The sequence below is a fragment of the Gadus morhua genome, chromosome 21 (genome assembly GCF_902167405.1).
Source record: "Gadus morhua chromosome 21, gadMor3.0, whole genome shotgun sequence".
Classification (NCBI taxonomy): domain Eukaryota; kingdom Metazoa; phylum Chordata; class Actinopteri; order Gadiformes; family Gadidae; genus Gadus; species Gadus morhua.
The window spans coordinates 11,934,710-11,960,818 of NC_044068.1; the positions used below are offsets into that span (position 1 = coordinate 11,934,710).

At 42.7% G+C, this 26,109-nt stretch overlaps 1 protein-coding gene across 7 annotated transcripts; it reads right to left on the reverse strand.

Annotated features, from left to right (window-relative positions):
* Positions 1-5,504: 5,504 nt before the first annotated feature.
* Positions 5,505-25,514, reverse strand: LOC115534111 (uncharacterized). 7 transcript variants are annotated; one of them, XM_030344745.1, is made up of 11 exons: positions 25,261-25,514; positions 24,780-25,115; positions 24,336-24,371; positions 20,332-20,403; positions 8,492-8,557; positions 7,760-7,855; positions 7,477-7,581; positions 7,084-7,112; positions 6,562-6,627; positions 5,863-5,955; positions 5,505-5,757 (listed from the first exon to the last, which is right to left on the reverse strand). In XM_030344745.1, the coding sequence occupies exons 1-11, from the start codon at positions 25,283-25,285 to the stop codon at positions 5,629-5,631; spliced, it is 1,053 nt and encodes a 350-aa protein (XP_030200605.1). In that variant the 5' UTR covers positions 25,286-25,514; the 3' UTR covers positions 5,505-5,628. The 7 variants fall into 7 exon arrangements, with proteins under 7 accessions (XP_030200605.1, XP_030200609.1, XP_030200612.1 ...); XM_030344749.1 differs by lacking the exon at positions 5,505-5,757 and having other exon boundaries at positions 5,921-6,021; positions 25,261-25,511; XM_030344747.1 differs by lacking the exons at positions 5,505-5,757; positions 5,863-5,955; positions 6,562-6,627; ... (2 more) ...; positions 7,760-7,855; positions 8,492-8,557 and adding exons at positions 15,966-16,590; positions 17,091-17,183; positions 17,711-17,776; ... (1 more) ...; positions 19,009-19,110; positions 19,989-20,054 and having other exon boundaries at positions 25,261-25,468.
* Positions 25,515-26,109: the final 595 nt, after the last annotated feature.

The following is a 26,109-nucleotide window of genomic DNA, read 5'->3' on the forward strand; positions in this document are numbered from 1 at the left end:
CCCCCCCCCACTACCATAAGGGTACTGTCGGCGGTGGAAAGGCAAGCCGCAACTGAGCTGCGCCAAACTGCACCTTCACTACTCCACCAAGCCGCACCGAACCGACCCACACCCTCCGGTGGAAATGCGCAAATTCTGTGTACTTTACACTTTCATAAATATGACATGCTGAATTTTCAGTTTTATAACTGATTGTCTTATTTTTTTTACAAGTTACGGATGGAGATGATGTGGGGTACTTATTGTCTACTGTTTAACTCTTCGATTACACAGTTCAGGCTGTTGCAGCTAGCTCAGGGATGAGACTCTATGACACTAGGGGCCCTATTTTAACGGTCTGAAATGCAAGTGAGAAGCGCCAAGCGCAAGTATCTTTGTGGACGGTTGTACGGCGTTGTCGCTAGTTTACCGGTGCGAAAAATTATGGCAAGCCATCCCCGCCAGAAAACGGCATAATTTAGTCGCGTATCACCTTCATTACGCCGTAAAAGATGCCGTAAGATGTAGAAAAATGCGTATTTTACGCCGTCATGCGCAAAAAAGCGCTGCTTTTTAAGCCGCAATTAAGCCTTTCAAGAGCGCGCGTAAAAAGCGCAGATTTGAACATCAAACCGCGCGTAAAATACGGCACATTTGTGCACATAACAACGGCGTAAAATACGGCGTTCCTCTAGTATGCTAATAATCTCCGCCCTTCTTTTCTCTCAGCCAATGCATTTGAAGTGTTTGCGCCCAGTCTCTGACCAAGACAAGCAGACCAAATCAGTTCAGCACAGATCTGCTTTGAGGATTTCTCCTCTCATTTTGTTGTAGCGTCATATAGATATATATATTAGTGAAGGCAGTTGCAACAGTGTGGTCACCGTGGCCCAATTGATAGAGACGCTTGATCTGTAGGCAGGAGGTTGTCGGATCGTATCCATTTATTTTCAGATTTCTGCTTTTGTCAGATGGTCACGCTTTTATGATCGCAATGCCTTTTAATCAGCAAGCCAGACCTCCTGTGTTATAAGTTCCAAAGTCAGTGCCTTTTTTGTCAGCCAGCCAGATTATCTCGGTGTCTTGTAACACGCTTTATAAGTTAATTATTATTAATTATTATTATTTAAATTATTATAGCCATCAAGCCTTTTTTTTCGTGGAGTTATCGTTACATCCAGACACTGATGAACTGGGGAGCGAAGTAGCCTAATTGATAGGCTTAAGAGGCCCATCAGCCCATCATTCTTTCGAACCTTCGTAGAAAATGTCAGTTGTCAGTGCTGGAGACAGCGGAATCTGCCAGTTGCCCTTCGTGCAGTCCAGGGTCGTATAATAGGTGGCCGAGGCATTGGGTAGGCGTCAAACTTCGACACCGCATTCACTCTACGATAGACTACACAGAACCGGACAGACCCGTCCGGCTTCCCCACAAGCACGACGGGACTGCACCAGTCATTGTGAGACTCCTCGACCACGCCCAACTCCAAAATGGTTGCCAATTTGTGCCGTACCACATCTTGTTTGTGGACGGGCAGCCTGTAGGGGCGTGTCCGCACCGTTAACCCGGGCTGCGTCTCGATGTTGTGAGTAATTAGCGGGGTGCGACCGGGCAGGGGCGAAAACACGTCGGCGAACCGGAGTTGCAGACCGGCAACGTCCCGTGCCTGACTCCCTGAGAGACCTTCGCCCTGACCGACCGGGGGGGTGGGGCCTGGGTTAGGGACGTACGGCCCGAGCTCTTCCCTCTCCGGTAACGTTGACGCAAATTCGACAGGGACCGCATCGTTCCACCTCTTTAGGAGGTTGATGTGGTACACCTGCTTGTTTTTGCCCCTGTCCGAACGCGCTACCTCGTAATCCACGTCCCCGACCCGCCGTGTGACCACAAAGGGCCCTTGCCACTTTGCGAGTAATTTGATGCTAGAGGTGGGCAATAGTACAAGGAACTTATCCCCCGGGGTGAGATCGCGTAATCTAGTCCCTCTGTCGTACAGGCGTCTCTGACTCTCCTGGGCTCGGTGCAAGTGCTCACGTGACAATACCCCTAGTGAGTGAAGCTTTGCACGCATGTCCATGACGTACTGGATTTCGTTCTTGCTTTCGCTGGACCCCTCCTCCCAGTTTTCTTAGTAATGAGGTCCAGGACGCCCCTGGGCTTTCGCCCATAAAGCAACTCAAATGGGGAAAACCCTGTGGAAGCCTTCCTGCACTGCAGAACAACAGAGGGTCTAGCCATTGATGCCAATTCCGAGCATCCTCGTGTACGAATTTACGGATCATGGACTTTAACGTCTGGTTAAACCTCTCACACATGCCGCCCGTGGCTGGGTGATAGATGCTTGTGCGAATGGCCTTGACCTTCAACAACCCGTAAAGTTCCCTAATTGTGCGTGACATGAAATTGGTGCCCTGGTCAGTGAGAATCTCCTTCGGGATTCCCACCCGCGATATGACATGAAACAACCCCTGTGCAACACTCTTCGCGGAGATGTTGCGCAACAGAATTGCTTCCGGGTACAAGGTGGCGTAGTCGATCAGGACTAACACAAATCGATACCCATGTGAGGAACGTTCTAATGGCCTGATTATGTCCATGCCGATGCGATCGAAAGGGGCTTCCACCAGGGGAAGGGGCCGTAAGGGAGCCCTGGGGACGGCCGGGGGATTCACCAATTGGCACTCGGGGCAGGATGCGCACCACCTGCGCACCTCCGCCCGAATCCCCGGCCAATAGAACCGGGCCATTATCCGGTTCAGTGTTTTTTCGTACCCTAAATGGCCCGGCATTGGGTTATAATGCGCCGCCTGGAAAACCATTTCCCGGCGGCCTGGGTACCAGCAACTGGGTAACAACCTCCTCACTCTGGGTGTCACGACTCACCCGATAAAGCCTATCCCTAACCACTATAAAGTGTGGGTAAGTCAGCGCTGCGTCTGGCCGGACCTTACTCCCATCAATAGCTCGCACCTGGTCGTAGGCTGAGCTCAGTGTGGCGTAACGAGACTGCTCGAGGGGGAAATCCTCCACCGGTGGGAACCTCGGCGCTGGGACCTCGGGTTGGGGATCCCCCGCCTCCCACACCCACATTTCTACATGACCCAGTGAGCTTGAGATTAAATGTATTTGTTTACCCAAATTGCTCACAATTATTTCAAAAAAATAGATTATATAAAACTTATTAGCCCATTTTTAATTACTGTACATTTAGACAGTCTAATAATACTACGTTTAGCACATTAATCAAAAGTTGTAAAATCATTTAAAATTAAAAGTTTTAGGATAGGAGACAGTAGATAACAATTGGTAATTGAGCACATTTGGAACATTGTTGTCATATTAATAACCTAACCCTTTTGGAATTGGTCTGTTACCTGTTGAGGTTGTGCCTGTACAGTAACAGGCACATGCAAAACTCCTTCCCCTGGTCAACCCTTACTTGATCCCATATGCCATGGGTGAGGACTGCCTGTCTGAAATAGAATTAGTTTGACATTTGAAAACAGTGATGGCGGAATTAAACTTTAAGCTCCCCTGTAGTTTGCACCCTGCCGAACGTCATCCTAATTGCAGTTATTTTTGTTAGAATGCTGACATGATAAGCTACATCTGTAGTTTTATGTTGCACTTCATCAACCGGAAGTCACATATCATGATATGGACGATCAACCTCTCTTAAAATTCTCCCCACTCGGCATTCCCCCGCATACACTCAGACTTGTGAGGACAGGTAACCAACCAGTCATCACATTGCGACCAAAGTTGGTCCCACTTGTTGAAGTTGCATTGCATATTAAAACATTTACATTAATTATTAATTCATAAAGCATTAAATTATAACATTAATTAGTCTATGTAGGCTATCAATAATAGGCATACCTGGTTAATCGATCCACTGCCAATTCCAGGTGAGTGTCCGATACCAGTCTTCTTCCTCTGCTAGAACACTCATGCTGGAGCAGTTCTGCACACCCATCTCGGCCAGATTGGCAGATATGTCTGCATATGTCATTCCATTTTGGAACAGATCAATAATAGAATCAGTGAACGGCTCCAGTGATGCCATAGCCGACCCTGTGTCTCAATTCAGGGGACGCATCCTTTGAAGGACGCAGTCTATGAAGAAGTGGCCTTCGTAGACCGTGAAGGTCGGACCGAAGGCCGAACGAACGTTTTTAAATGAGACGGTCTGGCCTACGGAGCATTTCAAGTTTGCATAACAAGCCATTAACAACACCCTTTACCTTGCGTTACGACGCACCGCACCTATCAACCAAGCTGCGGTTCAAACCGGACGGAGGTGGAGAAATATGGAGCCGTTATATAATAATTATATAAAATATAACGTTAATTAGTTTAACGTTATATGGCTCATGTTAATGTCATTGAACTTTGACAATAAAGTTACAAATTTAAAATAGTCTCAACTTTATTTTAAAAGAAAATTTTATTTTTACATAGTTTTGTCATTAAATATGTAATTTGCTGCAACAGCCGCTTCCGCTCTCACCGACGCCATTTCTGAAAAAATCCAACTCGCAATAAATTTTGGGATATGTTGGGCCATGAAGGAACCAGGGAACCAGGGAAAACCGGGAAAAGAAGGCTGCATTTGTCGGCCGCATTTGAGGAGCCTTCGAAATGGTACAGACTTGACGCGTCGCAGTGACGCAATCGGCCTTCGAATGCAGCCTTCGAAGGATGCGTCCCCTGAATTGAGACACACTTTTGCCGCATCGATTCTTTCCGGAGCAAGGAGGGAGGTGGGCGCTAATTTTTTTCATTTCCTGTTTGTCTCATTTCCCATTTTTTTATGTAAAGAGAGACACGGAAAATAAAAAAGAGAAATGACAATCAATTCATATTTTACAGGAATATATTGAATAAAACTTTAAAATCAAACTGTTTTTTTCCTTTTTCGTGTTTTGATTTACAAACGGATATGGATTGAACGAAAGATACCGAGATTATATTGTATATGTATATATATATATATATTTATTTTTTTATTCACGGATCCCTATGTGAGGCCAGGTTGACTCGGTTGTTGAAACAGGGATCTGTGTGTGTGCCACGGAATATGACTATCACTAACTTGCATTGAAGCAAGATCCGTGGGCATATCACGGAAATCACTCTTCCTCACTTTGGTTAAAAGCAGCTGTTGAAATGACTAAAGAGTAATATCGTTGAAGCCTACATACCTAAAGCATAACAGAATATGGTGTTTTGTAAACAGGAACATTTTAAATGCAAGAGCTTTAAAATAGTTGCATTATTATATTATTAACCGCACCAATGAGGTTGGCTACAAACTTTTGTGTTCATTGGTCCGTTGATTGTTTTTCATACAATCAGTTTGGTCTCTGGCGCACTGTCAAGGACAACATATCAACTCATTTGAAAAGCATGTTTAATATTCATTATTTCCGTTAAGTATAAATGTCAAGTCATGTATGTACAGCCAAACCTGTTGTTAAGGACTACCGAGTATAGACCTACTGCTTGTTGTGTAGGCCTAAATGCTTGTTTAAGGACCAAGGGAATCAACATTTGTTCAGTCGGTTATAATGCATCTGAATACAACAACAACAAGCTATAGCTCCGACCGCTTCCCCCTGCTTCATCTCGTGTTGTCCAGACGTTTGTCATTTTGACAGTTGGTGGACGGTGACAAAATGGACACCCGTGTCTGCAGTGTGCCCAGCACATCTGGGAGGGGCCCTCAGGTTTTCATAGGTAGCCGCATCGCTAATTTCACCAGGATCCACTTGGTCCTGTAAGAAGGATAGATATATTTTTCAATTAAATCTGAATCTCCATGAAATGTCAGGTCCATGTGTGACCTGTGAGGTGGGCGTGACTGAGTCTATAATGTTTACCTGTGCTGAGCCTACTGCCCCCTGCCCACCACGCTGGACCACAGAGGGGCCCCTGGGAGCCCAGTCCAGGTCCATATCCACAGTGTGCTGCTGCTACACATTCACATGAGATAAGATGAACTCCTTTAATCCCACAGGGGAGGAACTAGAGATAAAAACCTTTAAATAAGAATAATAAAACAGAAAGATACACAGAAAGTAGATCTTATACACACAATAACATCAATGGTAATTAATGTGTGTTGCTGGTACACATTAACATAAGAAAAGATAAAGTGTACTTCATTAATCCAAGGTGGGAAATAAGGGAGACTCATAAATTAGAATAAAAAACTCAACAATAAAAACTAGGGAAAAATGTCCAGAAGGTAGGCCTACATCTTAAAAGAATATAAATATAATTATTTATGTTTCAATTTTGATACAATGAACTATAATTGCATTCATTTACATTTTGTGAATAATTAATTTGAAGAAACCAGACATTAAGATATGCATATGAGATGTTTTAAATGTGACAATTACAGGACGGAATGAATGATGAGTGAATGAATTGTGTGTGTGTGTGTGTGTGTGTGTGTGTGTGTGTGTGTGTGTGTGTGTGTGTGTGTGTGTGTGTGTGTGTGTGTGTGTGTGTGTGTGTGTGTGTGTGTGTGTGTGTGTGTGTGTGTGTGAGATGAATGGGTGAAGGAGTCTCACCTGGTCACTGGCCCCTGGGCCGAGGCGTTCTCTGGCTGGCGGGGCGTCGCTGGCAGAGTTCAGACCCTGCACCAACACAGTCATCAGTTACTGCTGCTCACATCCCTCTAGCAGCCACCGCCCTCCAAAGGGACTGACACTCTACAACTATCACTGCAACGCATCAACATTAGAGCCGCTTCAGGAAATTATGCTGTACGACCCATTGTTTAAAAATCGACAAGACAGAGTTCAGAGTAAATAATAATAATAATGCCAATAAAGTGCTGCTAGATAATCACAAATCAGCAGAAGTCTGTTGTACGTTCAATTGCCCTCCCCCTCCTGTACCGCAACATTCTTAGTGTAATTATCAATAATATCTAGTTTAAATGGAAGCCCCCTGTGCTAGCTTTGACCTGCTTAGTGTGGATCGTTGTAATATTCTCCTCTTGTTGAGCAACACAGTAAATAGAGAACAAGTCAAACTGGCCCGGAACACAACCTGTTACTGTAATTCATCCTCTTTGGTCTTTAACTCACAATGCACTCTTTTGTTGCCGCCCTGTTACCTGGTGGAGAGAAAGCCACAGTCAGTGTTTCTATGGCGATATAAACAGGTGTGTAGATGGAGACGTGGAAACAAGTTAAGTAAAGTCTAGGTATTAGTAAAGCCCTTAACTCAGTAGCAGTCTCAAAGGCCTTCACAGACCCACACTATATAATACACCCCCTCACCCCAAGGACTAGACTTTAAGCCTTCTGGAGGACAAGGAAAACGGCACAACACAGAAATAGGTGCTGCTGTTTTGTTTAATGTTGTTGACTAAATAAAAACTCTTCAAGACAAATTTAGCCTTGAGTTAGCCTCTCTCTCTCTCTCTCTCTCTCTCTCTCTCTCTCTCTCTCTCTCTCTCTCTCTCTCTCTCTCCTTACCTCTGGTTCTCCACCAGCCAATGAGGCGGAGCAGAACCACCAGGGTCAGGACGGAGAAGCCCAGCAGCACCAGGACCCGCAGCTGCAGGACCCCCGCTGTAGGAGCTGCAAGAGATCACACCGACCTCCATGAGCTGATGGTACAACGCCTTGAGTGGTCAGAAAGGGTGATGGAGGCCATTTACCATTAATAACAACCAACATGGGGTTATGTCTGAAACCACAGAACATTAAACAGGCTTTATGTATAAATAATAGGATGGAAGAGAGTAGGATGGTTTACCTAAGGTGTTTGACTCCAAGATAAGAGGTTCTGGGTTCCAACGCCAATGTCCACACTCCGCAGCCAGACTGTGACTGTGGCGACCCCAACCTGCTCCTTAATGACATGTGTCTGAACTCGCTGTTATGCCACCTTCACTAAAGCATCTGATAAAGTATCAGCTAAAGTGACTTATTAGAGATTGATATAGTCATCTCTCATTTAGAAATTATGCAGATTATGTTGCAACACTTGCATATATGTCTCTTAGTCTGGTCACACACGGCCAGAATTTTTATTTGGTTATGTGCAAGGGCAAATATTTTTGGATGCGGAACGATGTGGGAAAACTTTTGTTGGTGATGCAGTGCAAGATTTTGAGATTGTTAGAACACACACCCGGGTCAGTAGTGTCACATGTTACTCATAATGAACTTGGTTTTGTCTCTGGGTTAACTATGATGACTAAAAACCTCTTAACTATATCAAAACACTTATCAACTCAGCCATCCCTTGATGCAGAGTGTGTACCCAGCCTGACTCATGCCCCTGCAGACATGTGTTGTGGTTAATAAAGTACATCTCTGGCCAGCTCTGTGTTTCTGTGAAACAGAAGTAGGAAGTGTAATGGTTTACTAGTGTTGGTTGTGGTGAAGTTAGATAGTTAGAAGACATAACTTGATGCTCCAAGTCCACAGAGTAACAGGGATAGATAGAAACCCACCATTTTAAACCATGACAGTGATAGAATACCGTTCAGTGTGTGTGTGGTTGGTGTTGATGTTGAGGGCCTTGCTGCTGGGCTGCTGCTGGCTGCTCCTTGTGGATTCAAATCAATGGAAAAGAGAAACATGGAATTAGTAGTCAAAAGACCGTTAAATAACTCACTCGTTTTAACAAATATCCTTTAAAAATATAATTCTAAACAAGCATGGAGCTTTATTCAGGTGGATTTTTTTACTGACTAATAATTGAAGTGGCTTTAATTGAAGTAAAAACAACACAAAAAAATATCTTGAAAAGAAGAAAATATGTTTAAGTTATAACTGAAGAATGTACGATTGTTTCATCCTACTTCAGTGGGGACGTTGTGAGAGATTTTTCAGGCCACTCGTACCTCCACCACCAAGTCATCAGACTCTGATGACTTTGATCAGAGTGACATGATAGATAAATACACCATTTTGAAACATGGCTCCTCAAGATAGAGATAGAATACCGTTCAGTGTGTGTGTGGTTGGTGTTGATGTTGAGGTCCTTTCTGCTGGGCTGCTGCTGGCTGATCCTTGTTGATTAAATCAATGACAGAACAAAGTGAAACATGGAATTGGTCATCAACTACTTGTTAAGGTGTTTGACTCCCAGTTTAGAGGTTCTGGGTTCCATCCCCAATGTCCACACTCCACAGCCTGACTGTCATGGGGTCCTTGAGTGAGCTGCCCCTATCCCCTACCTGCTCCTTAATGACATGTGTCTGAACTCACTGTCAGTACATTTTGACTAAAGCAACTCAACGCAACTCTACACTTGCTCATATGCTTTTCTGTTGTTAGTGGCTTTAAGCCAGGTCACACACAGACATAATTTCAATTCAGCTTTTTTTTTTGGGGGGGTTTTGGCAAGGGCAAGTATTTTTGCATGCAGAGTACCGTGGAAAAACTTTTTCAGTAGTGACACATGTTACTCATAATGAACTTGGTTTTGTCTCTGGCTTAACTATGATAACTCAAAACCTCTTAACTATATCAAAACACTTATCAACTCAGCCATCACTTGATGCAGAGTGTGTACCCAGCCTGACTCATGCCCCTGCAGACCAACCATGACAGTGTGTGTGTGTGTGTATGTGTGTGTGTGTGTGTGTGTGTGTGTGTGTGTGTGTGTGTGTGTGTGTGTGTGTGTGTGTGGTGTGTGTGTGTGTGTGGGGGGGGGGGGGGGGGGGGGGGGGGGGGGGGGGAGACGACCAGATATTTACTGATTAATAGTCAAAGTCAAATATATTTGTATGGCACAGTTTCAGACACAGTGGTTATTCGAGGTGCTTTAAATCTATATATAATATAAATTTAAAGAATATATATAATAAAACAAATAAAGAAATATATAATTATTCCAGTAACAACAGAATAAATCAAAAAAAAAAAAAGATTAATTGAGAGCAATAGAAAATAAATTGGTTTTTAATTTATTTTTAAAATAAATTAGGAGCAGATTTCATTTCTGTTGGTAGTTTGTTCCAACAGTGGCAGAATAATGGCCAGCCCTCCAGAAAAACGTGATTATGCGATCGCATAATTAAACGCATAATCAGCGAAAGTCTGCATATTCATGCGGGGGCCGCATTTTTTCAAATATGCCGCACTTTCATAAATTGCAGATTTCCGTGCAAAATATGCGGGGGTTGCATGATTTCATAATCCCTGCATTTTCGTTGCAAAAAAGTCACATATATCTCAGCGTTGAAAAAGTTGAAAAATGGTGCGTTTACTTCACACAAGAGCAGCCATTTCCCTCTGTTGCCATGGGAACGTTATGAAGTGACGTAATTATGCATTTAAAAAAAAAAACATGCCGCATATTCAAGGATTTTTGGCTGCAACAATCACAAAAAACGCCGCATTTTCTGGAGGGACTGAATGGCTAAATGCCATTTCACCCTGCCTAGACCTGACCCTAGGCACTACCAGCTGACTAGTGTCAGTAGATCTAAGTGACCTGTTGTTATAGGTTTGTAATAGACTAGCACATCTGAGATGTATTTTGGCTGCGGGCCATTGAGTGTCTTAAAGATGATAAGGAGGACTTTAAACTCGATTCTGAATTGTACTGGAAGCCAAAACTGAAGTTGATGTCTAAAATGTAAATAAAGCCCCATCACATGAGAGAGAGACCCAATCTCAAGCTCTGCTTTTACACAATAGTCAGATGAGCAAGCGATTTTATCACATTTGTCATAGATTGGAAGGATATCTGTAAGAGAGTCGGTCGGTTATGTTATGCAGACTATACACACCTTTTGATTTGAATAGATAACTTTAAGGCCATCAAACACTCACTGTTTACTTGACTTCTTTTGACAATATGGTTTATTAAGGTTATGCTTACCTTCATGTGACGTCGAACCACCCATATCTATCTATCTATCTATCTATCTATCTATCTATCTATCTATCTATCTATCTATCTATCTATCTATATATCTATCTATCCCTTTGTCTGTGTGTCTGATAACTCAAACTACTGCTCACTTTGGAGGGCAAGGCTTCTTATAGCGAGTGTTCTCTCACTTCTTATTTGTTTGTAATGACATGTCATCAGTGATAGAGAAATACAATGGTTTCCTTTGCTAGCACTTAATAGCATTAGAAGTAATATCAGTTAAATTTCCTGACCAAATTATAACATAATGCAAAATGGTGAAGAGCAGCCCATTGTTTTATTTTCATTGGGTTAAAATGTGGAAGTAGAAAACAGGTAAACAACAGCAACTAATATATTTTTAATTGCTCAACTAAAAAGCTAAGCAGAAAAACAGTTTTCTCAAGTCAACGTTATCACAGGCATTTCCTTACAGAGATCTTTAATATAAAGCCACCACACAAACTTTACTCACTCGACATAATGCCAAAACAGAAGAAGGTGTCATGTAGAACAAAGCAACTCAAAAACAAAAAAACATGAGCTAGAACCCCAGATTCAGACCCCTCACTTTAAACACATTTGCACATCCTTTTAATACTGTCTCACTGTAGCCATGGATGTTTAATAAAAACAGTTCTAGGCCTACTTTTTCACATTCCCTATCAGTTTAGTCTATGGCGCCCTCTAAAGGCTGTCTAAATACTAGCATTTTCATGAGTATTGCAGTAGTAGCCTAGCCTAGAAATCTAGACGCCCCTAACGGCAGCAAATTCAATTTTTAGCCTTCTGTCGTCGTTTTTCGCTGCTGAAAACAGAAAATGTGTCAGGCCAATCAGATCGTGAGGGGCGGTATCCCGCCGAATGACGACAGAGCTGCGACGGTTCCGTGTTAGGTAATCAATAATGGCTGCAGCTGCTGGCGAACAGCTGTCTTTCTACTCGGCTTTGGCCGCGACTCTTCAAGACTTGAAGTTATCATTTTCTTTGAGCAATGAACAAAGAACTGCACTGAAGTCTTTCCTGGAAAAGAAAGATGTATTCGGAGTTTTGCCGACCGGGATACGGTAAAAGTTTCGTCGTTGGTCTCCATTCTCTCTATCCACCAATCGCACTATGATCAGAGAATGTCTAATATGAGAACGGGCTCTGCTATGATCGCAACACTTCCCCATGGAAATTTCCGTCGCTCTGACTACGTCACCTTCTTCGTTGCTCTGATTGGTTGTAGCGCTATCCTATTGCGTGCAGAGGGAACTTGGAAGACAACCGTTTATCCCGCCCACACTGCCAGCGTACGAGACCAGACCCAATATCTTTCCGATATGGGTCTGGCTTGCCAGGCTAGTAGTAGCCTCCTTCATGGATACAATAAGTAAATATGTGCAATTTATGATTAACTTTAATAAACTTTGGTAACTTGTAATTACCGATAATTAATGGTAATACACCCTTCCCTCTTGTTACCCTCATGTGAAAGAGCTTCAGCCAATTTTTTTTTTTTTTTATACATTCATATTTCTGCTGCTGCTGTTGGCATTGTTTCATCCCGTACTCATCTGAAAAAGTTTTGTTATTTTGCCCGTTTGTTGACGGTGGGCTAGTGTACGTCCACATCACCAGCCTCCTCACCACATCTGGGAGAGGCCCTCACTGAGGAGTAGGTCACTGCATCGCTGGAATCGTCCTCAACCTATAGGGTGACATGGAATACAGTGAAACAGAATGTTGTGACACGTTATATCATGACATGGAATAACTGTGATATGGAATGTTGTGATATGATGCATTCCATGGTATCCCACACCATGACATGATGCTCTGTGCGGTGACGCTGCTGTGACGAGGTACGAGAGCCAGGTGGTGTAAGAGCCTTGGCATGATATATCACGACAACATGTACGCTGCGACATTCATTACAGCTGCTAATGTTATTGACTTCTTGTGATATGCTTCCACTAGGAGACAGTTTACCTGTGCTGTAGCCACGCTCCTCTGTCCCTCAGGCAGGACAATAGAGGCGTATGTTGGACCTCCGCCCTGATCTCCGTCCACACTGAGATGCTGTGACACGGTCAGGAGTTGTGGAGTTAGACTCATTCGATTCATGTTCCATTGTTATTGTATTATGCTCAATTAAATTACTTTCACCCCCTTTTAATGGATAAATTGCATCAGGACGTGTGTGTGTGTGTGTGTGTGTGTGTGTGTGTGTGTGTGTGTGTGTGTGTGTGTGTGTGTGTGTGTGTGTGTGTGTGATGAATGGATGAATAAGTCTCACCTGGTCATGAAGGCCTCCTATGACTGGTGGGGTGTCCCTGATAGAGTTCAGACCCTGCACCCAGTACAGGAACCCAGTTACTCATCAGCTGGTCTCACCAGTGGTGGGGTCCCCAACAGCTTTTGGCCAATGACCCCATTTTTAGATCAGAATCATTTTGTGACCCCAACACATTTTGTGCATCTGCTAATTGTTTATCCCAATCAACATCTGTTCATGATATTGAAGTCCTAGGGAATTTTCCCAAATTGAACCTTGTAGTAGTTGGATCATGGTTATGTATGGTGTGTACTATTAAGATTTTATTTAAAGAACTGTATTGAATATAAGTCATCTCCCGGGACCCTAAGACCGACCCTGAGGCTGAAACCCCTGGTTCACACAACCCAGTGGTTATAACTGTCCCTAGAATGCAGTAATGATGCTGTTGTAAACTATGTCTATAATAACGCTACTTGTTAGAATTATTATTTTGTTATAAAAGACTTTGTGTATAAATAGGAGGATAGAGTAGGCCTGCAAGATAGTCTATTGATTATAGTGACTCAAGCCAAAAGCTTCTGGATTTTAACCCCAATGTCTAACTACAAGATGCCATTATCCCTACCTACCCCTTCATTATATTAGTCGATTTGGATTGAAACAGCTGTTTAAATTACTGAAAAGTATTTCATGTCCATTATTCAGATTCTTCATCTCAACATAGCTGCTGCATCTGCAGATATGTTGTTTGGTCAGCGTTTCCTACGCTGCAGACCTTCATATGTCAAAGAGTTAGGGGAAGTCATTTTTATTTTTGTATGTCGCTGTCAGCGATAGTCAGAATATTAACACTCATGCCTGTGGCCACCTTGAGTTATAATGCTACGTTGTGTAGCATTATAACCACGGAATGCCCCTCTACTAATATTGAGCTAGATGGCTTTAATGCTATTTCTTATTCAACCAAATAGTTTAAGTTTTGTCTTTTAAACTCACAGTGGTTGTGTTGTCCTTTGGCCTCTTGTTTCCTGTGAAGAGAAAGCCACAGTGAACGTTTCCATGGTGATATAAACGGTGTGTAGACAGATGTAGACGTGACAACATGATGGTGTCACTGGTCTCCTCTCACCTCTCCTTCTGTGCCAGCGAATGAGGAGAACCAGGCCCACGATCAACAGGACCGCTGTACCCAGCGCTACCCCTGCTGCGAACCCTGGGTCTATAGGTCTACCTGAACACAGGGAGAGGTTACCTTCCTCTGGTTCAGTCGGCAGGATCTCAGATGAATTAAGAACCTACACGGGTACACCTATGCTGGAAACCATAGAAAACGACTAAAGGTTAAAACTGACACACTATAGAAACGATTTGATGATAGAATACAGAATATGATCCTAGTTTTAGAGGTTGACTCCCAGCCAAAAGGTTCTGGGTTTGAACCCCAATTTGACACCACATTTTCAGTTCTGAACACATTTTCATTTTTGTCAAAATGTGTGTGTTCATGTCCTTTAGGAAAGATGCAGATTCGATATCTCACAGCCATTTCATTTGCAGACGTGTTGCTGTGGCCATCGGTTCACATGCGGCAAGACATTCATCTCTGTCACAGCGTACGGGGAAGTATTTTGTGTGCTGATGAAGTTGTGAGAACATTGTTTTAGTCATCACATCATTAACAAGCATTCTATGGCCACTATGAGTCAATAGATTGAAATATATACAGCTCACTTTGTATCTAATTTAAATATAACATTACAACTAAAAATGGCTAATGAAGCAGGCCTACATCACTGGCCAGCTCTGTGTTTCCCGTGAACCTGAAGTAGGAAGTGTGATGGTTTTCATAGGGTTGGCTGTGGGGATTGTCGGACCGTTATAACACATATGTTGATGATTTACGTGACCTAAATCCACAGATTAATCTTCTCACCATTGGTTGGTGGTGAGGTTGAGGGCCTTGTTGCCGCTCCTTGTTGAAATTAATGACAGAACAAAGAGAAACATGGAATTCGTCTTCAACTAGGTTGTTAAGGTGTTTTACTCTCAGATAAAGAGGTTCTGGGTCCCAACCCCAATGTCCACACTCCACAGCCAGACTGTCATTGCGTCCTTGAGTGAGCTGCCTCTAACCCCTACCTGCTCCTTAATGACATGTTTCTGAACTCACTGTTTATACACCTTGACTAAAGCATCGGCTTAAGTGACTAGAACAGAGATGTGAATAGTTATCTCCCATTTAGAAATTATACAGATTATGTTGCAACACTTGCTCATATGCTTTGCTGTGGTTAGTGGCTCCAAGTCGGGTCACACACGGCCAGAATTTAAATTCTGTTTTATGCAAGCAAGTAATTTTGCATGCGGAGGAATGTGGGAAAACTTTGTTGGTGATGCAGTGAGAGATTGTCAGATTGTTAGGACACATTACTCATAATGACCTGGTTTTGTCATGGCTTAAATATGATAACTCAGAACCTCTTATTGTGTCTGAGTGTGTGTACTTATCTCAGGTTTGGACCAGTGTCCTCGAGTCCCTCTGGCGTGGCGTGGTGCAGTCATACTGCCACTAGGGGGCTCACGGCCGGTCCAGACAGATTAAGGACTTTAGGAATTCATACACTCAGAGTGTCCACTGGGCAGATGGTCTTATTTGGTGACATGATAAAATGTCTGAGTTGTTTGTAGTGACATGTGATCAATGAAATAGAAGATGCATAATGTTGTCAATGCTTTGTTGGACGGGTGCACAATTGACTATGGGTTAAAAGTCTAACTAGTATTTGTGTTTCTGTAAAAATCTCATTAGGAAAGTGTAACATAATGCAAATGGAGAAATGTTCTTATTTTTATTGCACAATTCAAATCACATCTTGGTTACATTCGTAGCCTACATATCTAAAGCAAAACAGAATATGGTGTTTTGTAGAGCAAGAACATTTTAAATGCAGGAGCTTTAAAATAGTCCGATTATTATATTATTAACCTCACCAAAAAGGTTGGCTACAAACTTTTGTGTTCATTGGTCCGTTGATTATTTTTCATACATTCTGTTTGGTCTCTGGCGCACTGTCAAGGACAAAGTATAAACTCATTTGAAAAAATTGTTCCCATCATTTACATTTGTGAGAAGTTGCATTCAGCAATTGTTGCCTCATGGAATTTGTATTAATTTCATTATTTTCGTCCGGCCTAAATGCTTGTTTAAGGACCAAGGGAAACAAAGTTTGTTCAGTCGGTTTTAATGCATCTGAATACAACAACAACAAGCTATAGCTCCGACCGCTTCCCCCTGCTTCATCACGTGTTGTCCAGACGTTTGTCATTTTGACAGTTGGTGGACGGTGACAAAATGGACGCCCATGTCTGCAGTGTCCCCAGCACATCTGGGAGGGGCCCTCATGTTTTCATAGGTAGCCGCATCGCTAAGTTCACCAGGATCCACTTGGTCCTGTAAGAACCAAAATATATATTTTTTATTAAATCTGAATCTCCATGAAATGTCCCTTGCAGGGTTTGTCCTTTTTACAACGTATTTCCTCATTTGTTTAATAATTGTTGGTAAAGCTGTGTACCAACAGAGAATTAAACAGACATAAACAGACTATAGTAGGCTATTACCCCACAAGAAAACACAGTCGCTCAAACACTGTCCTCAAAGCTACTCCCGCTGCTTTCTTCTCCCTCTTTGAGCCATACTTTACGAAAGTTAACTGTTGTTGACTGGTGTGACACAGTCTTGCACCCATAACATTTGTTGAGCAATTTACACATTTCATGATATGGAAAATTATATTTTATTAGAGAAGCCAAGCCAGGAACATCTCATGGAGATTCAGATTGAAATGTAAACCTTTTAAATGTTGCTCTGTTGACTCCCCCCAACCTTCTCTGTGTCTCAGGTCCATGTGTGACCTGTGAGGTGGGCGTGACTCAGTCTATAATGTTTACCTGTGCTGAGCCTACTGCCCTCATCCCACCACGCTGGACCACAGAGGGGGCCCTGGGGGCCCAGTCCAGGTCCATCTCCACAGTGTGCTGCTGCTACACATTCACATGAGATAAGATGAACTCCTTTAATCCCACAGGGAAGAACTAGAGATAAAAACCTTTAAATAAGAATAATAAAACAGAAATGTGTGTTGCTGGTATACATGAGCATAAGAAAAGATAAAATGTAATTATGTAATTATTCAAAAAATGTAAATTAATGCACTTATAATTCTTAAACCCAAATTGAAATATACATATATATATATTAATATATATATATATATATATATATATATATATATATATATATGTACATTTCAATTTGGATTTAAGAATTATAAGTGCATTAATTTACATTTTTTGAATAATTAATTGAAAAAAAACAGACATTAATTGCATCACATTGCATGTGAGATGTATTCAATGTGACAATTACACGACGGAGTGAATGAATATATTGTGTGTGTGTCTGTGTGTGTGTGGTGTGTGGTGTGTGTGTGTGTGTGTGTGTGTTGTGTGTGTGTGTGTGTGTGTGTGTGTGTGTGTGTGTGTGAGATGAATGGGTGAACGGGTCTCACCTGGTCACTGGCCCCTGGGCCGAGGCGTTCTCTGGCTGGCGGGGCGTCGCTGGCAGAGTTCAGACCCTGCACCAACACAGTCATCAGTTACTGCTGCTCACATCCCTCTAGCAGCCACCGCCCTCCAAAGGGACTGACACTTTATATTGCTAAGCCTCATTAAACACCCCACCCTCCTTTACTGCAACATTTTAAATGTTATTATCTAACATGTAGTTAAAATGGAAGCAGCCTCTGCTAACATTGACCTGCTTAGTGTGGATTGTTGTCATATTCTCCACTTGTTGAGCAACACAGTAAATGAGAACAAGTCAAACTGGCCACGAACACAACCTGTTACTGTAATTCACCCTCTTTGGTCTTTAACTCACAATCCACTCTTCTGTTGCTGCCCTGTTACCTGGTGGAGAGAAAGCCACAGTCAGTGTTTCCATGGCGACATAACAGATGTGAAGATGGAGACATGACCACAAGTTAAGTTAAGTAAAGACTATTAGTAAAGGCCATAACTCAGTTAAAGTCCCAAAGGCCTTCAGAGACCCACACTATGACACCCCCTCACCCCAAGGGCTAGACTTTAAGCCTTCTGAAGGACAAGGAAAACGGCACAACATAGAAATAGGTGCTGCTGTTTTGTTTAATGTTGTTCACTAAATAAAAACTCTTCAAGACAAATTTAGCCTTGAGTTAGCCTGTCTCTCCCCCCTCTCTCCCCCTCTCTCTCTCTCTCTCTCTCCCTCTCTCCCCCCCCCCCCTCTCTCTCCTCTCTCTCTCTCTCTCTCCCTCCTCTCTCTCTCTCTCTCTCTCTCTCTCTCTCTCTCCTCTCTCTCTCTCTCTCTCTCTCTCTCGATCTCTCTCTCTCCCCCCTTCTCTCTCTCTCTCTCTCTCTCTCTCTCTCTCTCTCTCTCTCTCTCTCTCTCTCTCTCTCTCCCCCCCTCTCTCTATGTCCCTCCCTCCCTCTCTCTCTCTCTCTCTCTCTCTCTCCCCCCCTCCCCTCTCTCTCTATCTCTTTCTCCCCCCCTCTCTCTCTCTCTCTCTCTCTCTCTCTCTCTCTCCTCTCTCTCCTCTCTCTCTCTCTCTCTCTCTCTCCCTCTCCCCCCCTCTCTCTCTCCCCCCCCTCTCTCTCCCTCCCTGTCTCTTCCTCTCTCTCTCTCTCTCTCCTCTCTCTCTCTCTCTCTCTCTCTCTCCTCTCTCTCTCTCTCTCTCTCCCCCCCCCTCTCTCTCTCTCCCCCCCCCCCCCCTCTCTCTCTCTCTCTCTCTCTCTCTCTCTCTCTCTCTCTCTCTCTCTCTCTCCTCACCTCTGGTTCTCCACCAGCCAATGAGGCGGAGCAGAACCACCAGGGTCAGGACGGAGAAGCCCAGCAGCACCAGGACCCGCAGCAGGACCCCCGCTGTAGGAGCTGCAAGAGATCACAGCGACCTCCATGAGCTGATGGTACAACGCCTTGAGTGGTCACAAAGGGTGATGGAGGCCATTTACCATTATAACAACACACATGGGATTAAGTCTGGAACCACAGAGAACTTGACAGACTTTCTATATAAATGCTAGGATGAAAGAGAGTAGGATGGTCTACCTAAGGTGTTTGACTCCAAGATAAGAGGTTCTGGGTTCCAACCCCAATGTCCACACTCCGCAGTCTGACTGTCATGGCGTCCTTGAGGGAGCTGCCCCTAACCCCTACCTGCTCCATAGTGACATGTGTCTGAACTCACTGTTGGAACATGTGGACTGAGGCAACTCAACTCAACTCAACACTTGTACTTATTCTTTGCTGTGGTTAGTGGCTCTATGTCTGGCCACACACAAACAGAATTTCAATTCGATTTTGTGCAAGGGCAAGTATTTTTGAATGCGGAAAAACGTGGGAAAACATTTGTTGGTGATGCAGTGAGAGTCAGATTGTTAGAACACATACCTGGGTCAGTAGTGTCACCTGCTACTTCACCTGCTGAAATTATCTTGGTTTTGTCTCAAGCTTAACTCTTATAACTTAAACCTCTTAACTAAAAAAAACGATAGCACACTCAACCATCGCTTGGTTGAGTGTGTATCCAGACTGACTCATGCCCCTGCCGACATGTTGTTGTGGTTAATAAAGTACATCTCTGGCCAGCTCTGTGTTTCTGTGAAACAGAAGGAGGAAGTGTGATGATTTATTAGTGTTATTTGTGGAGAAGTTAGATAGTTAGAAGACATAACTTGATGCTCCAAGTCCACAGAGTAACAGGGATAGATAGAAACACACCATTTTAAACCGTGACAGTGATAGAATACCGTTCAGTGTGTGTGTGGTTGCGGTTGATGTTGAGGGCCTTGCTGCTGGGCTGCTGCTGGCTGCTCCTTGTGGATTAAAATCAATGGAAAAGAGGAACATTACTCACACCTTATAACAAATATGCTTTAAAATATCATTTTAGACAAGCGTTGAGTTTTATCAAGGTTTACAGTTATAACAGAAGAATGTGCGATTGTTTCATCATACTTTAGTGGAGATGTCAGAGGTTTAACAGGTTCCTCATGGTAGGCAACTCGTACCTCCACTACCAGGTACTCAGAGTTACATGATGGATAAAGACACCATTTTGAAACATGGATCCACAAGATAGAGATGAATTACCTTTCACTGGTGTAGTCGTTGGTTTGGATGTGCTTGTGCAAGCTGTGTTTGCTACTCCATGTGTCAAAAACAATGACAAAACAAAGAGAAACATGGAATAAGTAAACCATCACAATAACTCTGTCCAAGAAATATGCTTAAAAATACCATTTGAGACAAGGGATGAGAGTTTTTTCCTGCTGATTGTGTGTGTGGGACAGATTTTTTTCTGATTTATAAATGAAGTTTATGTCTAAAATGTAACTAAACAAATCAACAAAAAATAAGATATGTCTATAGTTATAACTGACGATTTTGGGATGTTCTCATCATATTTGGTGGTGATAATGTCAGAGATGATCATGTTCTTAATGCTGGCATGCAGGGCCGTCGGACTGCGGGGACAAAGGGGACAGTTGTGGGGGGGCCCAAGGCAGAGGGGGGGCCCATGACCAAAAAAAAAAAAAATATTTTTTTATTTTACCCTTTTTTTTCATCACCCCTCCCCCCCCCTCAACAATCGCTTCCCCCCCCCCCCCCCCCCCCCCCCCCCCCCCGTCAACAACCTGGCGCAGGGGGGTCCATCAGTACCGATAGTATAGGGGCCCGGGATTTGGTGCTACGGCCCTGCCATGGACTGTATTATGCGTCACGTGTTTAGTTTGTGTGTTTAAACAGATGGACGCACACATACACACACGCGCACCCGCATTCATTCATTCTTTTTAACCCTCACTCGGGGTAAAACAATGTTTTCTCACGATCAAATACTCATCAATCCTAAAAGTTATGGGCATGTACACGATGTCTGTGTCAAGAAAATATGTGTTTGCTGTACGGTGTTTGCAGATGCATTGATTTAAAAGTACAACTTATTACGCTGTATCTGCTGTTCTTTCCTAAATAATTTACCAAGAATGTGTGGCTAGGTAGATAGAGAGGCAAAGTGTATGCGCGCGTGCACAAGCAACATTATGCATGCGCCCTTAAAATAGCATCTGAACAACGCGCCACTGACTTTAAACCAGGTATTTCCTGGTTTGTGGCGCAAGTTTGTTTCTGAAACTGCAAGATAGCACCAGGGAACGTTTGCGCCAGAACACGCCTCCTCCTTTCGCCGAGCCGCCCCTTGGGGCGCAGGATCATTCCCTAATTTACCAACGCGTGGCACAGGAGGGAAAAGAACACTCTGCGCCAGTTGCAAACTAGCAGCCACACATGCGCCAGTGATTAAGTCAATTGCGCCGGATGCAAGATAGGGCCAATAATATGACTTGACCTGTCTCGAATCAAGCTCTCACTGATTTGTCATGATGTATTAATGAGAGTGCCATCTCCCATCCCCTTTAAGAGCCATGACAATTTGAATCTGACGAGTTGATATTTTGACAGCGCGTTTGTAGTGCGATGAGACAGATGCAGGACAACATGAATTTTAAACCTCAAATGGCTCAGTTTATGGCCAAATAATATAATGCCTAATTCACGCATGGAATAGCGTTTTCTGGCACAACTTAGTCCTCAAATAAATGTCGGCAAAGAAAACTTAACACACACATGATATGGTTAACTATGGTTCTATTTAATAATATACGCAATACATTATCAAACGTCGTTTCTTACCAGTATTGTATGCATTATCGTTATCGACTTGTGTTCCTAATAGGCATGTGTCCACCCATTAATACATATTGCCCTGGACGGTATTATGCGTTATGGGTTACTTATCAATCCTAAAAGTCATGGGCTTGTACACGATATCTGTGTTAAGAAAATATGTGTTTGCTGTACGTTGTTTGCAGATGCATTGATTTGATTACCTATTCCCCACGCAATGTTATGTCGTACTTCATTGATTACCGCTACGCAGCGCATTTTTTTTTTATACTGCTCGTGGCGGAGCTGGCGGAGCGCACGTCAGAGCTTCCGGAGCGCGCTCAGAGCTTCCGGAGCGCGCTCCCCCTTGCTCCCCCTCAAATTAAGCACTGACTGTAAGAGTCAGTGGCAAAAAGCAGCCCTTTTAGAGAACATTCATTGAGGGGCGCTGTTGCCCTAAAGGTTAGCTTTGGGGCCTGTCACATTACAGCTGAAGCATGTTGCTAAATACTGGACATATTTTCAATTATTTTCTCTTTGACCTAAAATCATCAGAAAATAGGGTCCAAGTGGAGAAATGTAATTTTTTTGGTTGGTGAATTAAGCCTAACTCCTATGCTGCTGGAACAATCTTTTCATTCATGTTGTCATATCTTTAGTTTTCAATGATGAAAAAGTGTCTGGCAATATGATCACATTAAAAGAAATTAAAAGGCTAAGAAAACTGCCAAAATATATTTAGCAATATGACGTTTATTCGTGGGGGCTGTTGTATAATACAAGAGGTCTGCTAATTCAGTGACTGCATAGACTGCAGCAAGTGTTGTGTTTTTCAGCTACAGGATGCTGTTGTGGTTTTCCTGTCTACTTCTCATCAGTTTATTGTTAGCATGTTCACTCCATTTACATTTTTTTGGGTTAGGTGCACATATATGCGGGTGTATATATAGAGTGTGGTGTCATGAAAAGTGTGGTGCCATGGAGACTAAAATAACACAATAACAACTCAAAGACTTGCGGTTATCTGCCAAGCACACAACGACATCTGCAAGTGTCCCACTCGGGTTAATCAGTGGAGGTTTAATTGAACTTATGCAAACAATATATAATGCAAGTCATGTAAAATACAATACATGCTCACTATTCGTGTCATCAGCTACTCCAGCAGATAAGGTGAACAGCTGAGGGGACTCCCCCACTTAGTTGGATCTGAATCAGATCAACTGTCACCATGAGGGTGACATTGTGGTCGGTTTTCCCAAATGTCGTTGAGTCATCCTCAGGGAGATTGAAGTTGTCTTTTTCTCAAGGGTTTAAGTTGAAATAGGCTGATATTCTGGGCCAGATGTGGCTAGTCATAGGGCCCTATTTTAACAGCCTGAAACGCAAGTGAGAAGTGCCTAGCGCATGTAGCTTTGTGGGCGGTTCTACAGCGATTTTGCTAGTTTACCGGCACGAAAAACGACCCTTGCACCCGGCGCATATCTAAAAAGGGTTGGTCTGAAGTAGCCTAATTACCCGTAGGTGTGGTTTGGGCGTAAAGTGTAATAAACCAATGAGAGTGCCAGCTTCGTTCCCCTTTAAGAGCCATGAGCGCATTTGAATCTGACGAGTTGATATTTTGACAGCGCGTCTGCAGTAGCGGTGGATTTAATGATTTGTTTCCGTGGCCCAGTTCGCCTGATTCAGTTCGCCAAGAGGAGTCGTTCGCGAATCATTCGTTCGTTCGTTCAGTCGAGTTTCCGGTAGCACTAACTCCACTGAGTCTGTCTGACGATGAGACAGATGCATGAATTTCAAACTTCAAATGGCTCAGTTTATGGACAAATAATGTGGCCTAATTCAAACATGGAATAAGGTTTTCTTCCACAACTTAAGAAATACTTAGTCCTCAAATAAATTTCGAAATAGAAAACGTATATGATATAACATATGATATGCGGTAACTGTGGTTCTATTTAATGATATACGCAAAACATTATAAACATCGTTTCTTATCAGTATTGTATGCATTATCGTTATCGATAATGTTTACAATTGTTCCTAATATGCATGTGTCCCCCCGTTAATATACATTGCCATGGACCAGGGCCGTCGGACTGCGGGGACAAAGGGGACAGTTGTGGGGGGGCCCAAGGCAGAGGGGGGGCCCATGACCAAAAAAAAATAATAATATTTTTTTATTTTACCCTTTTTTTTCATCACCCCTCCCCCCCCCGTCAACAATCGCTTCCCCCCCCCCCCCCCCCCCCCCCCGTCAACAACCTGGCGCAGGGGGGTCCATCAGTACCGATAGTATAGGGGCCCGGGATTTGGTGCTACGGCCCTGCTGGCATGCATTCATTGATTCATCCATCAAGTCCTCAGAGTTACATGATAGATAAAGACACCATTTGAAACATGGCTCCACAAGATAAGAGATAAAATACCTTTCACTTTGGTTGTGGTTGGTCTGTGTGTGCTTTCTGCTCCATGTGGATTAAAAGCAAAGACAGAACAAAGACCAACATAGAATTACTAAACATACATACTTGAGAAATTGTCTACAGTCATACTGTATTAGAAATTATCTTGATCACTCTTTACAACAACTACACCAGCTTCAAATATATCGTTTTATAACAGGGTGGAGGATTTTGTTCTGCTGGTGTGTCTGTGGCCTGGGCCAGATATTTTACTAACAAATGAATGTACGAAAATGTCTACAGTAATAAAGACATCTATTTAAACTGTTGAATCATTACTCAATAAGAGGATCCATGAAACTATATTCAAATATGAATAATTGAAACACTACACACGTCATATTTTTCGCAAAGTTTTTAACCCAAAAGTGTTAATTTAGGAGAGTACATAAAAATATAAATACTCACTGATTAGTTTTAGATCATATCGTAGATGATCAACGTATCCTCCTGATGATAGGATGGATCTGCAGGTGTAAGGACCTTCATCTTCCTTTCGCATCTTCTTTACCTCCAGAGAACACTCCTTTGTGATGCATACTCTTTCTTCCTTGTATTCAGACCTAACCTTCCCTTTGTCAACCAATTCTACAGTCATTGTATTGTTGTAACTGAACAACCAGGTAATATTGGAACAGTCACTCAGAGCCCCGCATGATAGAGAAATACAATCTCCAGCTACTAACTCTGTTCTTCCATGATCAGAGGAGGTCGGTTTGTAACATTCGTCATTGATTGAAGTATCTGTGAGAGAGAACAATCAGTTATGTAATGTTTAGAGGACTATACACCTTTTGATTTGAATAAATAACTTTAAGACCATGTAACACAAACACCCACTGATAACTTCACTCGTTTTTATTATCTGGCTATTTTAAGTTGTCCTTACCTCTGCATGACGGAGAAGGAACCATATCTACTGTCTGTCTGTCGGTCTGTCTGTCTGATAGCTCAAACTACTGCTCACTGTGGAGAGCAAGGCTTCTTATAGCGAGTGTTCCTTCACTTCCTCAAACCTCCAACACTTTTCTCTGCTCTTTTTCACATGAGAGATTATCTAGTACAGACATGGACTGTTGAAACAGATCATAAAGTACATTCTGACGATAAACTTATTGGGCATGTCATAACATTTCCTATTTGTTTGTAACGACATGTCATCCGTGATAGGACAATACGATGGTTATCCTTTCCTAGCACTAAGTAGCATAGGAAGTAGCCCACATGTGAAACACTTTGCCTCTAAACTCAAACCATTGAGTTTTATCTTCTATTATTTTAATATCAGTTCAATATCATAACCAAATGATAACATAAAGCAAAATGGTGAGGAGAAGGCCTATTGTATTATGTTCATTGTGTTTGAGATGTCGAAGAGAAAATATAAGTGTCTATTGGTCACCTCAAATAGTCCCACAAAAAACTGTTGATACAGAAAGCATCTGTATTAAACATAAGTAGGACTGAATATGTTTTGTCTGGAATAAAGGGGAAACACACACGGAAGTATTAACAATTAAAAGAAGAGTAAAAAAAATTGCAGTAAAATAACAAAACAAATAAGATTTAAAAAATACATAAAACAAAGAAACCATAGAAAATAGGTATAAATAAGATATAGTTATATTTAAAACTAAGCTAAAACATGGGAGTAACTTATTAGAGCAATACAAAAAGATACAGAGAAGATCCACTTAAAATAAATCATAGTCCACATCAAGTAGGTTGGTTATTATTG

Coding starts and splice junctions, on each gene's coding strand:
- LOC115534111 (XM_030344745.1), bottom strand. CDS start 25,285: ATGGTTCCTTCTCCGTCATGCAGAG. Junction 24,372..24,779: donor ATATGATCTAAAACTAATCA/GTGAGTATTTAT, acceptor CACATGGAGCAG/AAAGCACACACAGACCAACC. Junction 20,404..24,335: donor AACCACAACCAAAGTGAAAG/GTATTTTATCTC, acceptor TTGTTTTGTCAT/TGTTTTTGACACATGGAGTA.